At 32.8% G+C, this 11,792-nt stretch overlaps 1 protein-coding gene across 3 annotated transcripts; it reads left to right on the forward strand.

The window, feature by feature from the left end:
* The first annotated feature begins 2,758 nt into the window (after window positions 1-2,758).
* On the forward strand, window positions 2,759-10,601 carry LOC102594626 (ethanolamine-phosphate cytidylyltransferase-like). 3 transcript variants are annotated; one of them, XR_001475350.1, is made up of 11 exons: window positions 2,759-2,867; window positions 3,654-4,087; window positions 4,822-5,057; window positions 5,564-5,742; window positions 6,807-6,878; window positions 6,988-7,055; window positions 7,204-7,324; window positions 8,110-8,175; window positions 8,325-8,447; window positions 9,641-9,780; window positions 10,507-10,601. XR_001475350.1 is itself a non-coding variant. In XM_006361521.2 (10 exons), the coding sequence occupies exons 2-10, from the start codon at window positions 3,735-3,737 to the stop codon at window positions 9,710-9,712; spliced, it is 1,290 nt and encodes a 429-aa protein (XP_006361583.1). In that variant the 5' UTR covers window positions 2,759-2,867; window positions 3,654-3,734; the 3' UTR covers window positions 9,713-10,147. The 3 variants fall into 3 exon arrangements, 2 of the variants coding, with proteins under 2 accessions (XP_006361583.1, XP_006361584.1); XM_006361521.2 differs by lacking the exon at window positions 10,507-10,601 and having other exon boundaries at window positions 9,641-10,147; XM_006361522.2 differs by lacking the exons at window positions 2,759-2,867; window positions 10,507-10,601 and adding an exon at window positions 2,910-3,058 and having other exon boundaries at window positions 9,641-10,147.
* The last annotated feature ends 1,191 nt before the right edge of the window (window positions 10,602-11,792 follow it).

Consider the following 11,792-nt stretch of genomic DNA (forward strand, 5'->3'; position numbering starts at 1 on the left):
TTGTCCTAGTGCTCCATCTTTTCTCTCTCTAACTGTATTATAACACAAGTGTTCCCTCGCGGCGGAGTAGGGCCGGAGACGGCGGTTATTCGAACTATTTCAAAAAAGGTTTCGGGTGGGTTTAAAATAGAAATGGGGCGGGTTTTTTAAATTTTGGGTAAAAAATAAATAAAAAATCGGGTCAGTCGTTGAGATGAAGCCACATGTTCAGCCATTAGTCGCAAGGGTATACAACCCAAAATATTAACGGTAAGGGTATATACAACCTTAAAGTATAACGAAAGGTATCGACATACCATTTACAATAGTTTGGGGACATATTTATCCTTTTTCCCTAGTTTTAAATGAGTTAGAAAATTCATATTTCAACCCTACCCCATAACGGGTTGGGTTGGGCCGGCCCCATGGGCTAAACCCGTTTTGACGGCTCTAAATTAATATGTTAGTCATTTTCAACTCTTGTTTATTTTATTTATTATTAATATAAAATAAAATAAAAATCAAATTCGAATTAAACTGCTACCACACACAAAAAATCTGTTAAAAAAATACAATGATGAAGATAGTTGTTGGAATAGACTTTCTTTTCAATCTAGTCATTCCAAATGTTTTATTCTAATATGTATAATATATAATATAATATTCATAGTATAAACTGAAAAAAATTGGTACAATCTTATTTAGTATATAACAATGTGATTCTTTTAATGTTTATCTCACCCCCACCCCCACGCCCAACCCCACGCTACCTTAAGTTTGTGTAATTGTAAGAAAATCAATTATTATGTATTACATGACAGGAGATGACGAACTCATTATTGAGTTTCATCATACCAATTTCTTAAATTTATCAAAAAAAACACATCTGACTAAATCATTTTTAATTAAGTATTTCATTTTTCATATTATAATTTAATTTTAATTTTAATTTTTTATTTATATATATTCTTATTCATCTATTAGTTAATGAAATTAACTAGATAAAATATATTATTTTTAAAATCAAACGCATCAAACTCAGTAGATTATAATATTGAGAGATTATTGAGTAATAGCAAAATTATTTTCGTAATAGATATCCTTTTCAATAAATATTTGATTCATTGGATTTAAATAAGTATTCAGTGTATAACATAAAATACATGTATAATTCAATCATAAATACACTTAAATAAAAAAATTCTTTTAATTTTAACCTTAATCCCGTTATATTAGATTTGGAAATTATACACACACTAAACTTATTGTACATATAACCTCAACAATACTTATATCTAGATTAAAAATTTCAAACTAGCGTGGAATCTACTCCCTCTGTCTGTGATTTTTTTTATTTTTTATAATACAGATGATTAAATAAAAACGAACGGATGAAAATAATAATTTATAAAAGTTATTATCCTTGTTCTAATAGCAAACAGCTTCTACTATTTTTAAGAAAACAAAACAAATTGCAATAAACTCTGTTAAATAATATTTTATTTTATTTATCTTGATCCTTAAATTAAAAATAGATTTTTCTTTAGCGACTCAAGTGAGTTTTATTGTTTTCTCTTCATACTTATTTTTAGTATTAAATAATTATATAAAATAATAATTAAGTATGAAATTTCAAAGTATCATGGATAATGTTAATTTAATAAAATAGTATTCCTTAATAGAATCTTTCTTTAAGAGTTTATTTTATATTTTCCATTAATTGTTTGATATTTATATTGAAGTTTATTCATCCGAATTTATTTTGTATAGGTTCCTATTTGATAAAGATATTTCTTATCAAAAAAAATTCATACTCAAAATTCAATCCAAATCCTCTAATTATTATTATAATATATACTCAAATTTAAACCCAAAATTTTTAGTTAAAAAAAGATATACCCTCCAATACACCCGACAAAGAGAACTTGGTGTGAATCGGGGTAGCTAGCTACCACTTTTTCGGCCAAATCCTGATTTCGTTTTGCTTCTCCCGATCCAACAATTTTCTTAAAAATTATGTCAAACTCAAATTTTTTAGTTAAAATAAAGATATACCCTCCAATACACCACATCTATGATGACTTTCTTAAAAAATATGTCAAACTCAATAGGGTTGAACATAAAATATCGAAAATCGAATTACCAAATTAAATTAAAATTTTTGGAAATTTGGTATTTGATATGGTATTTTGAAGTATATTTTAGTATTATGGTATTTGAGTTTGAGTTTGGTATGAGACATGAGTACCATTTGGTGTTCGATATTTTTCAAATACCAAATTATTTAATTAATGAATATATATCAACAAATTCATTACTAATTGTACAAGTTCAAAGAGAAAGTTAAACAATAAGCATAAACAATCCAATTAGCTATACATTTTTTTTTCTTGATGTCTTTTTACTTGTTGATCTTCTATAATATCATGTCTCCACATAAAAAATAAAATAATTGGAGAAATAGTATTAACTTTGTAATACAATCGGCTATGACTTCAATACGGCACCAAAATTCTAAAAAATTGATATTTGCTATCTACTTTTAACTATCAATTACCAAATTCAAAACTTGAAAAATCCAAACCAAACACCGAAAAAGTCCACCCCTACTCAATATAGGACAGTAACAAAATAATTTCAAGTCCCCACACTACTTCATCTATATTAGTAAGAAATTCAATTTTGAAATAGTATATAATTATCTATTTTTCTGAACTTAAATAAATGTTCCCATTGTTATTATTATTATTAGAAGAAGTAAGTATATATAAATGCAAAAAAAGAAAAACAAACATATTACTACTATTATGATATTTGTGAATCTCCTTAACAATTAAGGAAGAAGAAAGGAAGAAGAAACAAGAAAAGGGTAAAAAGGAGGAAGAAAGGTTAAGATTCGATCTGCCAAAAACACTCTCTCTCTCTCTCTTTCTCTCTCTTTTTGATTTTTAAATTCGTTTTTTTGGGATTCTGATTCGGATGTGGCGTTAATTTCAATGTAAAATACTGTAACAAATCATACACACTTCTCATTGTTTCACTATTACTCGAAATTCTCAACTTTATCATCCTCCTTCAGGTTCATTCATTTTTTTAAATTTTTTTTTTTTGCATTACCCATTTTTTAGATTAAAGGGGTGTTCTTGTTATTGTGGATTTTTTTAATTTTTTTTTTTAGTTTAATATATTGCATTGTGTTTGGAATTGGAGTTTTGATGAATGAATGTCCATGTCATATTCAGATCTTATTTTCTGATTTTTTTGCTTGATTTTTAAGTTTGTAGTAACAATAAAGTTTGCATCTTTGGTCATTTTGTTACCTAATTTGTGGGAATTGTTGAAAATTTTCGTCTAATTTGGTTTGCATAGGTGACGGGTTTAAGATTATGCCTTTTTTCAGCTCAAATCAAACTGAAAAGATTGTAGAATATTGTTTTGAGGATACCCAGTTCATGTGATTCACTTTTTGGCTGTGCGTATTCTTGAATTATGCTTGATTTTGGTTTTTTCTGGTTAAAGGGGATGATTGGGGTTTTGTATTCCTTAAATGATTAGATTTGATTCATTATGTATGAGTTGAAAGGGGATTGTTGAATCTTGTTTGGGGAAAAGATTGATCACAATAATTCACTTAACTTCCTTTTGGCTTCTTTGTTTGTTGCTTTTAATTGCAGGGCCTCTCTTCCTCTTTTGTAGTATAAAGAGGCCCTCAAGGAGTGTGAGAGGGTAGGAGGAAGGGAGGAGGTCAATCATCAATGGATTTCGAAAGCAACAATTGGGTTTGGGAAGGGATGTATTACTATCCACGCCTTTTTGGTGGAATCATGCTGACTGCAGCGTTGCTCGGGTTATCCACGAGCTATTTTGGTGGTATCAGTGTTCCTACGCTACTTTATCCTTTTCCTTATCTAAGTATCTTTTATAAAAAGAAGCATGAGAAGAAGCGTGTTCGTGTTTATATGGATGGTTGTTTTGACCTGATGCACTATGGCCATGCAAATGCTTTGAGACAAGCAAAAGCCTTGGGAGATGAACTGGTTGTTGGGGTTGTCAGTGATGAGGAAATCATAGCTACTAAGGGTCCTCCAGTTTTGTGCATGGAAGAAAGGTATGAGTAGATTGCCATTTGTTTCAACTCCTGTAAATGTTTTAACTTTTACTTCCCATCTGTGAAATATCTTGCTCAAGGATAAAGGGAAAGAGTATTGATATGCTCTGAGCTCTACTTTCCAGTCTTACTGTAGGAATGTGTTTATATTATCCTATACATGGTTCATGAAGGTTCCAGTTCCTAACATATGGACTATTTTAAATCCAGAGTTATTGGTGAAGGATGTTGCTAGGAATCATTGACATATATGTATTGACTAGAGTTATCATGTTCTTCCAGTTCCATCTCTGAGCTTGAGCGTTGTAACTGGAAAATCCTAATAGGGCAGTCTGTTAACAGGAACAAGTCTATCTATGATTTCTGAAATTGCTTTTTGATTTTGTAGTATGACGAGCCTAATAAAATGAAGTTAAGATTATTTGAGACATAAAGGGGACTATTGTAGAGAGTTATTTAAACTTTATCTTTCCCTGCAGTATTTGCTTCTGTTTACCTGTTTGCTGATTTATCTGTTATTATTTTCCTTATGTTAGTTTATCTGGTGTGAGATCGTGCTGTGTGTAACAGTTTATACTTTGTACTTGTATTATAAAAGATTAACTTCAAGCACATGTTCAAGTATGTAGTTCCATTTATTTCATTCATTTTCTTATGGGGAAACACTTTCGTGCGTTTTAATTCTTTCAGTTAACTGGAAGTTTTGTATGTCACTAATTTGAGGTCCTCTACAGACTTGCTCTGGTTAGTGGCTTGAAGTGGGTGGATGAAGTGATTTCCAGTGCTCCTTATGCAATTACTGAAGACTTCATGAACCGTCTATTCAATGAGTATAAGATTGACTACATTATACACGGTGATGATCCCTGTCTACTTCCAGATGGAACTGATGCTTATGCCCTAGCCAAAAAAGCTGGTCGGTACAAGCAAATTAAACGAACTGAGGGTGTCTCCAGCACAGACATTGTAGGTACTGCATCTCTCCTTTTCTCCATGAGTTCTGAAAGTTTTGATCTGTTGCAAAGCATCTTCACCAAATGAGTTGTACAAAAGAACAGAATTTTTCCCTAAATTGCTTTTCCCACAAGTGCTATATGTATATATGTATCTACATGGGTATATAAAGTATGTATGTGGTAGAAACAGAGGCAATTGATCTCCCAATTTTTCTGCTCTTCTTCTGCCTTCAATATTTTGATTGTCAGCAAAGCATGCTCCTCGATGGCATTTGAACATCTATTTTTTCTGCCCGAGTCTCCTCTTATGGTTCACAGTAGCACTATTTATTTTCCTAAAAGTATCAATTGCTCCTAAATTGATTTGCCAAAAACTAGTGGATGAAAATAGATCAAACATACCTTTTTTGAAGTCTTCCAAAACTAAAAGAAGCATGTTTCCACGAATCACATACTGGCTAAGAGCGATGAGATTAATATTTGGTTTTGGTGATGCTTGTTTTGAATCACATTTTTGTAGGGAGGATTCTTTCTGCTTCTAAAAGTGGAGATTCTCCTCAAGATTGCTCCAATTCAACTCCCGTTGGCGAAGCTGATGATATAAAAAATAAATTTGGTGCTGAAAAACAAGCTAAGGGTGGTCAGATATCTCATTTTTTGCCCACTTCAAGACGAATCGTGCAATTTTCAAATGGCAAGGTACCATAAATTGTACTCTTTGTGAAGCTTCATGTTAGACTTGAGTATGTTCGCTTTTTTCTTGTTGAGTTCAAATGTGAACTTTTGAGTATTACTTTGAAGGATAATTCAACTGTATAACAAAATTTCTTTGGAGAATTTACTTCTGAATGAATACTTTATGGCAATTAAAATAGTTTAAACTGAAGAGACCATTGCCCTTTCTTTTGCCACGGTTGGAACTTTTTCAAAGTATCTTCTCCAGATGACGCTTCAAATGGAGAATATTATAGTGATGACTTTGACTTAAATATAAACCTTGCTTTTGGGCGGGTCGAGTCTGATAATCCCTTCTAATAATTAAAGCAAGCTAGATGGCTTTGAGAAACACTACTTGAAATCTCTCACAATTACTTCCCATATTACCTGTGCAACCTCCTGACGAGAAGGTAAATATAAATTATTAAGGAAGAGTCTTCAATGAGTGTGTCTTATGCTAAATCTCCTTAAAGTATTTTTTAACATCCCATTAGCAACAAGAGCTATGCCTCAAACAAAAGCTAGTTGCGGTCAGTTATATGAATCCTTAGAATTCAGTTCGCTCTGCTTTGACCCATTTCCCCATCAATGTAATCTTTTCTTATTCCTAATCCCAACTATTATTTTTTTTAACACTTTTTATGAAATTCAAAGTTTACAAGCACACAAGTGTATACGTGGTTATCTAGTAGAATCAAGTTAGGTGTAAGTGTGGCTATAAGGAGATTATAGATGACTAAAGAATATTGAGCTACACTGGTTAACTTAATATAAACTATGATACTCTATTATAAACCTGATTCATATTTTTTTGGGAGAATGCAATTTCTTATGGGTTGAACGTCGCTTTTGTTAAAGTAAATGTATCCTTCTGAAGTTGAAACAATGAAGGAAGATGATAGAATTTTTACTTCATACAGAACCATGATCATGATGGTTGTCGAAGCAGACTAAATCTTGTTCACCTTTATTCTGATAATTTCAGTGTAACCTTCTCTTTTCCTGGAGAGGCAAACATAATATTTGTGTACTATTTCAATTCGTAGGGGCCTGCGCCTAATTCTCGAGTGGTGTATATTGATGGTGCCTTTGACCTTTTCCATGCTGGACATGTTGAGGTAAGGACTTTTTGTAAAGGTTTATTTATGTTGTCATTTCATGGCACTAGTTTCAGGTTATCCTGCATCAAAATAACTTTACCCATAAGTTACTTTTTCCCTTTCTTAGATTCTTAGAAGTGCAAGGCAGCATGGAGATTTTCTTTTAGTTGGTATTTATCCCGACCAGACTGTCAGGTACATGGTATTACTGTTTTGATCTATGTTCTTAGACCACACATTAATTGAGCCTGCTTTCTAATATAATCATAATTTTTGTTTTCCAAATTTCCGTATTTTGTACAGTGAGCTCTATTTAATGAATATTACTTCTAATTTCTTGTAGTGAACTTCGTGGACATCAGTATCCACTGATGAATCTGTATGAGCGCAGTCTTGGTGTACTTGCATGCCGTTATGTTGATGAGGTTATCATTGGTGCCCCTTGGGAAGTAACTCAGGATATGGTATGCTTACTTACAGCTACATCTGCATGTCTCCCTTAGTTTTGCTCTTAATAGTCTCATAAATATAGGACAACTAATCAGAAAAGAGCACCACATCTTTTTTTAGAGGTGTTCCAGGTGTGTTCATTTGTTAATATGAGAAAAGAAAAAAAGAAGCATTTGTTTTTATTTGGATATTTGGAAAAATAGAAGCTTTCCCCAGAAGCGTATGAACTGTAATATTATTGGGGCTTTATCCCAATTGTTAGGAAAAGAAAAGGCCGGTGTCTAAAAAATGGATCAATTGGATCCATGCTAGTGTCTGATAAATCCCTATTTGTTGGGTACTTTTTTTTTGTATCTAATGTCATATCAAATCGCTGGACCACATAATGAGTTCAGACTTATTCTTGCCCTTTAACTGATGATTATACTGTTAATCCTTCACGGCTTCACCATGATCTTGAACTGATTTGATGCTTGATCTAGGACCATACCACGGTTAACATGGTACATTGGCATGACACTTATCCATTTTTCTATGATTGGAAGTGTGATGCTCTGCCATTTGAGCTCATAAATAGTGCTGTACACAACACTCCTGAAAGATGCTGCATGATGCAAAAAGATAAAATAAAAGCAGATGTTAATGCGTTTGTCACTTCTTGCACAGGGTTCTGTTTTTAACTAGTTACTTCGGTGTTGTCCCTAGATTCCTATGTTTCAACTAGATGGAAATAGAAAAAGAAAATTGTATGTCTTTCTTGTTGCTGATTCATTCTCTCCTTTTGTTTGGCATGGGTTAGATAACAACTTTCAACATTTCGTTGGTTGTACATGGAACAGTTTCTGAGAGCAACTCTTCCACGGAAGTAAGTCTATATACTATTTGGTTGTTCCATGCTACAACTTTATGTTTTTAATTGACCACTAGAAAAAAAGACGGCTTGATGTTTTCCAAACTGATGGGCAATATAATATGGAGAAACATGTTATAAATGAAATATATTCTCTGATACAGGGGGGACAGGACCCATATGCAGTTCCTAAAAGCATGGGAATCTTCCAAGTAATTGAGAGCCCAAAAGATATTACAACTTCTTCAGTTGCTCAAAGAATCATCGCTAACCATGAGATTTATGTGGTATGTTGCATTAAGCATTCTCTAGCTACCTAGTTTTTCTTGAATTTCTCTAAGGCTGTTTAGTTTTCTGATCAGCTACTTACAATTTTGGATTTTGAGACTTTGGTGCTTCTGTTCGCAATCTCATACATACACTAAGGGGTTGTTTGATAGAGTATATTAGCAAAAATAATGCATGCATTAGCTCTATGTATAACTAGTACCTTGTTTGGTATACTTTTTCTTGCTATGTATAACTAATGACCATGGATTTCTAGGTATTAGCAATGCAAAGGGATTTAATACATGCACTAGCATGATTAAAGACCCAATTACCCCTCAAAAGCCTTTTTACATCTTTTACATCATAATTGTGAAGGATATTTTTATAATACATACTATTTTTGATACACCAAATCAAACAATGCATTAGAAATAATCTATGCATAACTAATACAAATACTAATACACTCTATTGAGCATTATTTTTATACACTCTACCAAATGACCCCTAACACATTAATTGACAGATAAATGACTCTACAAGTTCTTATCTCTGACGAGATTTCTCTTCAGCGGTTAAGCTTTCTCATTTAAAGTGACATAATTTGGATTTTGGGTCTCTAAGCTTGTGTGTACCCCCAAACGAAGATGTATTGCCATCGTAATAACATAGGTTTACAGGAATTGTTTTATGAGCTATGCTTTTAGTCCTTCCTCTTTGAGGCGAGGCGTTTGAAATCTTACCGATATACCATTACTTCTGAAAGCATCTCACTTTTGGCTACATGGACTCCCCCCAAAAGCGTAATTTTTTATACATGAAGTAGATGCGTCCATGGATAAATTTATGCATTTAGGCCCCCTTCTTAGTTACTGGTTCATGTAGTCCTGAATGTTGATCAACTATGATGGTATGTAATATTGGAGATCAGCAATACTATTAGTTCAAGGAGCTTACCATAAATTTCATAAGTTTCTCCCTTATGTTTTGGGATAAACTTATTCACGAAGAAGCTAGCAATGGTTGATTGGACCGAGATGGCTATAATTGTTTTCAGTTCCTTCAACTATTAAATCAAAATTGATTGATCGATTGATCCAACTTGTACAAAAGAAGGACTGATCATGTTAGATACCCAATCCCTTCTTAATTTAGCATCTCTAAGCTCTTTTAGCAACTTTCATGAATGATGGCTTGTTGACTTATGCAGAAAAGAAATACCAAGAAAGCAGCAAGCGAGAAAAAATACTATGCGGAAAGGAAGTATGTGTCTGGTGATTAAGTTTTACTTTCATTGTTCTGGCCCTCGTGTAGCTGACTTGCACTAGGCGAAGTTGCTCCCTTTCTGAGGTAGTTCTTCCTGTACTTTTGTATTTGAAAGATGTATGAACAGAGAAGGGGACAAGATATAAGAAGAAAATACCCTACCCTAGACAGAAGAGCTAGAAGTTTTTGGTTCTATCTTTCATTTATTTTTGGCTGTAACCTTCCTCCTCGGTGAGTTGCCGAAGATGGTTAAGCTAATTTCCTAATCTCGGAAATCACAAATTGATTGTTGTATTAATAGTTAATTTAAGTTCCATTTTTAAAATTTCAAGCAGTTTGACTTGACTGCCTCTGTACATAAACTAGGTCTTCATTCTGTTATTCTTTTTGTCATAAAATTTTGATGATTATAACTTTATAAAGGATTCCTTCTGGGATGTGATTGGATCTATAAATGATTTTGCCCATTTATTCTGTTAAATTAATAGAATTTGCAGCAATAGATCATTTTTTCTGTCCCATTATCGTATGAGTTAATGATCAATTAGTGTTAACTGTTGATCTATGTATAAACTAAATTTGTTTAGCTAATCTGGGATGCAAGCTTGCCCTGTACACCTAGTTTTGAACAATGTTTCTCAGGACAACTTCACTGATTCTTTGTTTTGGTTGCGGAACTCTCTGATTACATTCCATCCAGATTGAATAAATGAAGCATAGCACATGTCAAACATATTTTGTTATAGAAATTTCATTTCACTTGATGCATCCAGTGAGACCTAACCCTGCTTGCCCCTTTTGGGTCTACAGATTAAATCCCATGCCACTAGAGGGGACCTAGTGTGACAACCTTCCTACTCCACAAGGAGTTCCTACATATTGCTGTGAGCACATGTCTAGGCAATAGAGACCAGTAACTATGAATGTGCAGCAACACTGAATTTATCAGTAGCACCCTGCCTACGTAGGATAGGTTCATTGAATTTTAGCTTCTAATTCTTGCTGTTAGTTTATCAAACAACACTTCACAGTCCATCTTGGACAACTTGTTTTGGAGAGATAGGTATCTCCAGATACCTAATGGTAGTGTACCTCTTTTATACCCTGCCAGCTCATAGATATCCTCTATACACTATGCCTCCATATTTGCACGGAATATGTTCGATTTGGATACATTTGTTGTTAGTCCTGAAGCATTAGAAAAGCTTTTGAGGCCCCTGAGCATAAGAACTCCATACATATGACAAACAATAAGGGGGAGACTGAGTTTCTCTTCCTCAATCCTTTTCTCTTTGTTGTCCCAATACAAGCCTCCATTATTTGCCAGTGTATATACAGTTCATAGTCCATTGTATTTAGAGTTAAAGGGATTTAGCTACTTTGGTGACTTAAAGTAAAAACAATAAAATAAAATTGAAAGTCTTAAATTTTTAAATAATAATAATGAATAAAGTATAAGTACCATTTTGGATTATATCCGAAATTTCAGTGACACACATAAATTTTACTATGCTCTTATTATCAACCTCCCCTCGAGCTCATTTTATTTTATATTTTCATGCTCCTTTTCTGTTGATGTGAAGTCAATATCCTGTTCAATTAGCTGCTGTAATATACATGTACTGCCATGTATATAAATATTTTTATTATGGCTTTTTGCTGCTTATAAGCACTTTTTAATTTTATTCAAACACTTCAAAACTGCTTAAAAACTATTTTGGCTTAAAAACACCTAAAATAAGTCAATCCAAACGAACACTTAGTCAATAAATAATCTTTTTCCATAAAAAGGTATTATAATATTGTTTTCAAACGATTTAATGGGAGTAGTTGTAAAGCTAATAGATTATAATGTTCCAGTAGAGATAAATGTAGTGAAGTATGGAAAATTTTGGTTAAATAAATATGTTATTTGCTTGAATTTAAGTTTTAAGAAATGATGGGGAAATGACTTTTTCATTTAAGGGATAAGTTGTGATAATTTTCCGTTCTTGGCATGCGGCAGCTACCCATAAGTTAAAGTTATGTGACTCTAACTCTGTTGTACACGTTGATTGGATTAGGATGTTCAATCTGTTCCATATATTCAGTTTCTA

The sequence above is a fragment of the Solanum tuberosum genome, unplaced genomic scaffold, assembly GCF_000226075.1.
Source record: "Solanum tuberosum cultivar DM 1-3 516 R44 unplaced genomic scaffold, SolTub_3.0 scf00361, whole genome shotgun sequence".
NCBI classification, from domain to species: domain Eukaryota; kingdom Viridiplantae; phylum Streptophyta; class Magnoliopsida; order Solanales; family Solanaceae; genus Solanum; species Solanum tuberosum.

Coding starts and splice junctions, on each gene's coding strand:
- LOC102594626 (XM_006361521.2), top strand. CDS start 3,735: ATGGATTTCGAAAGCAACAATTGGGTTTGGGAAGGGATGTATTACTAT. Junction 7,056..7,203: donor TATCCCGACCAGACTGTCAG/GTACATGGTATT, acceptor AATTTCTTGTAG/TGAACTTCGTGGACATCAGT. Junction 8,176..8,324: donor AGAGCAACTCTTCCACGGAA/GTAAGTCTATAT, acceptor TCTCTGATACAG/GGGGGACAGGACCCATATGC.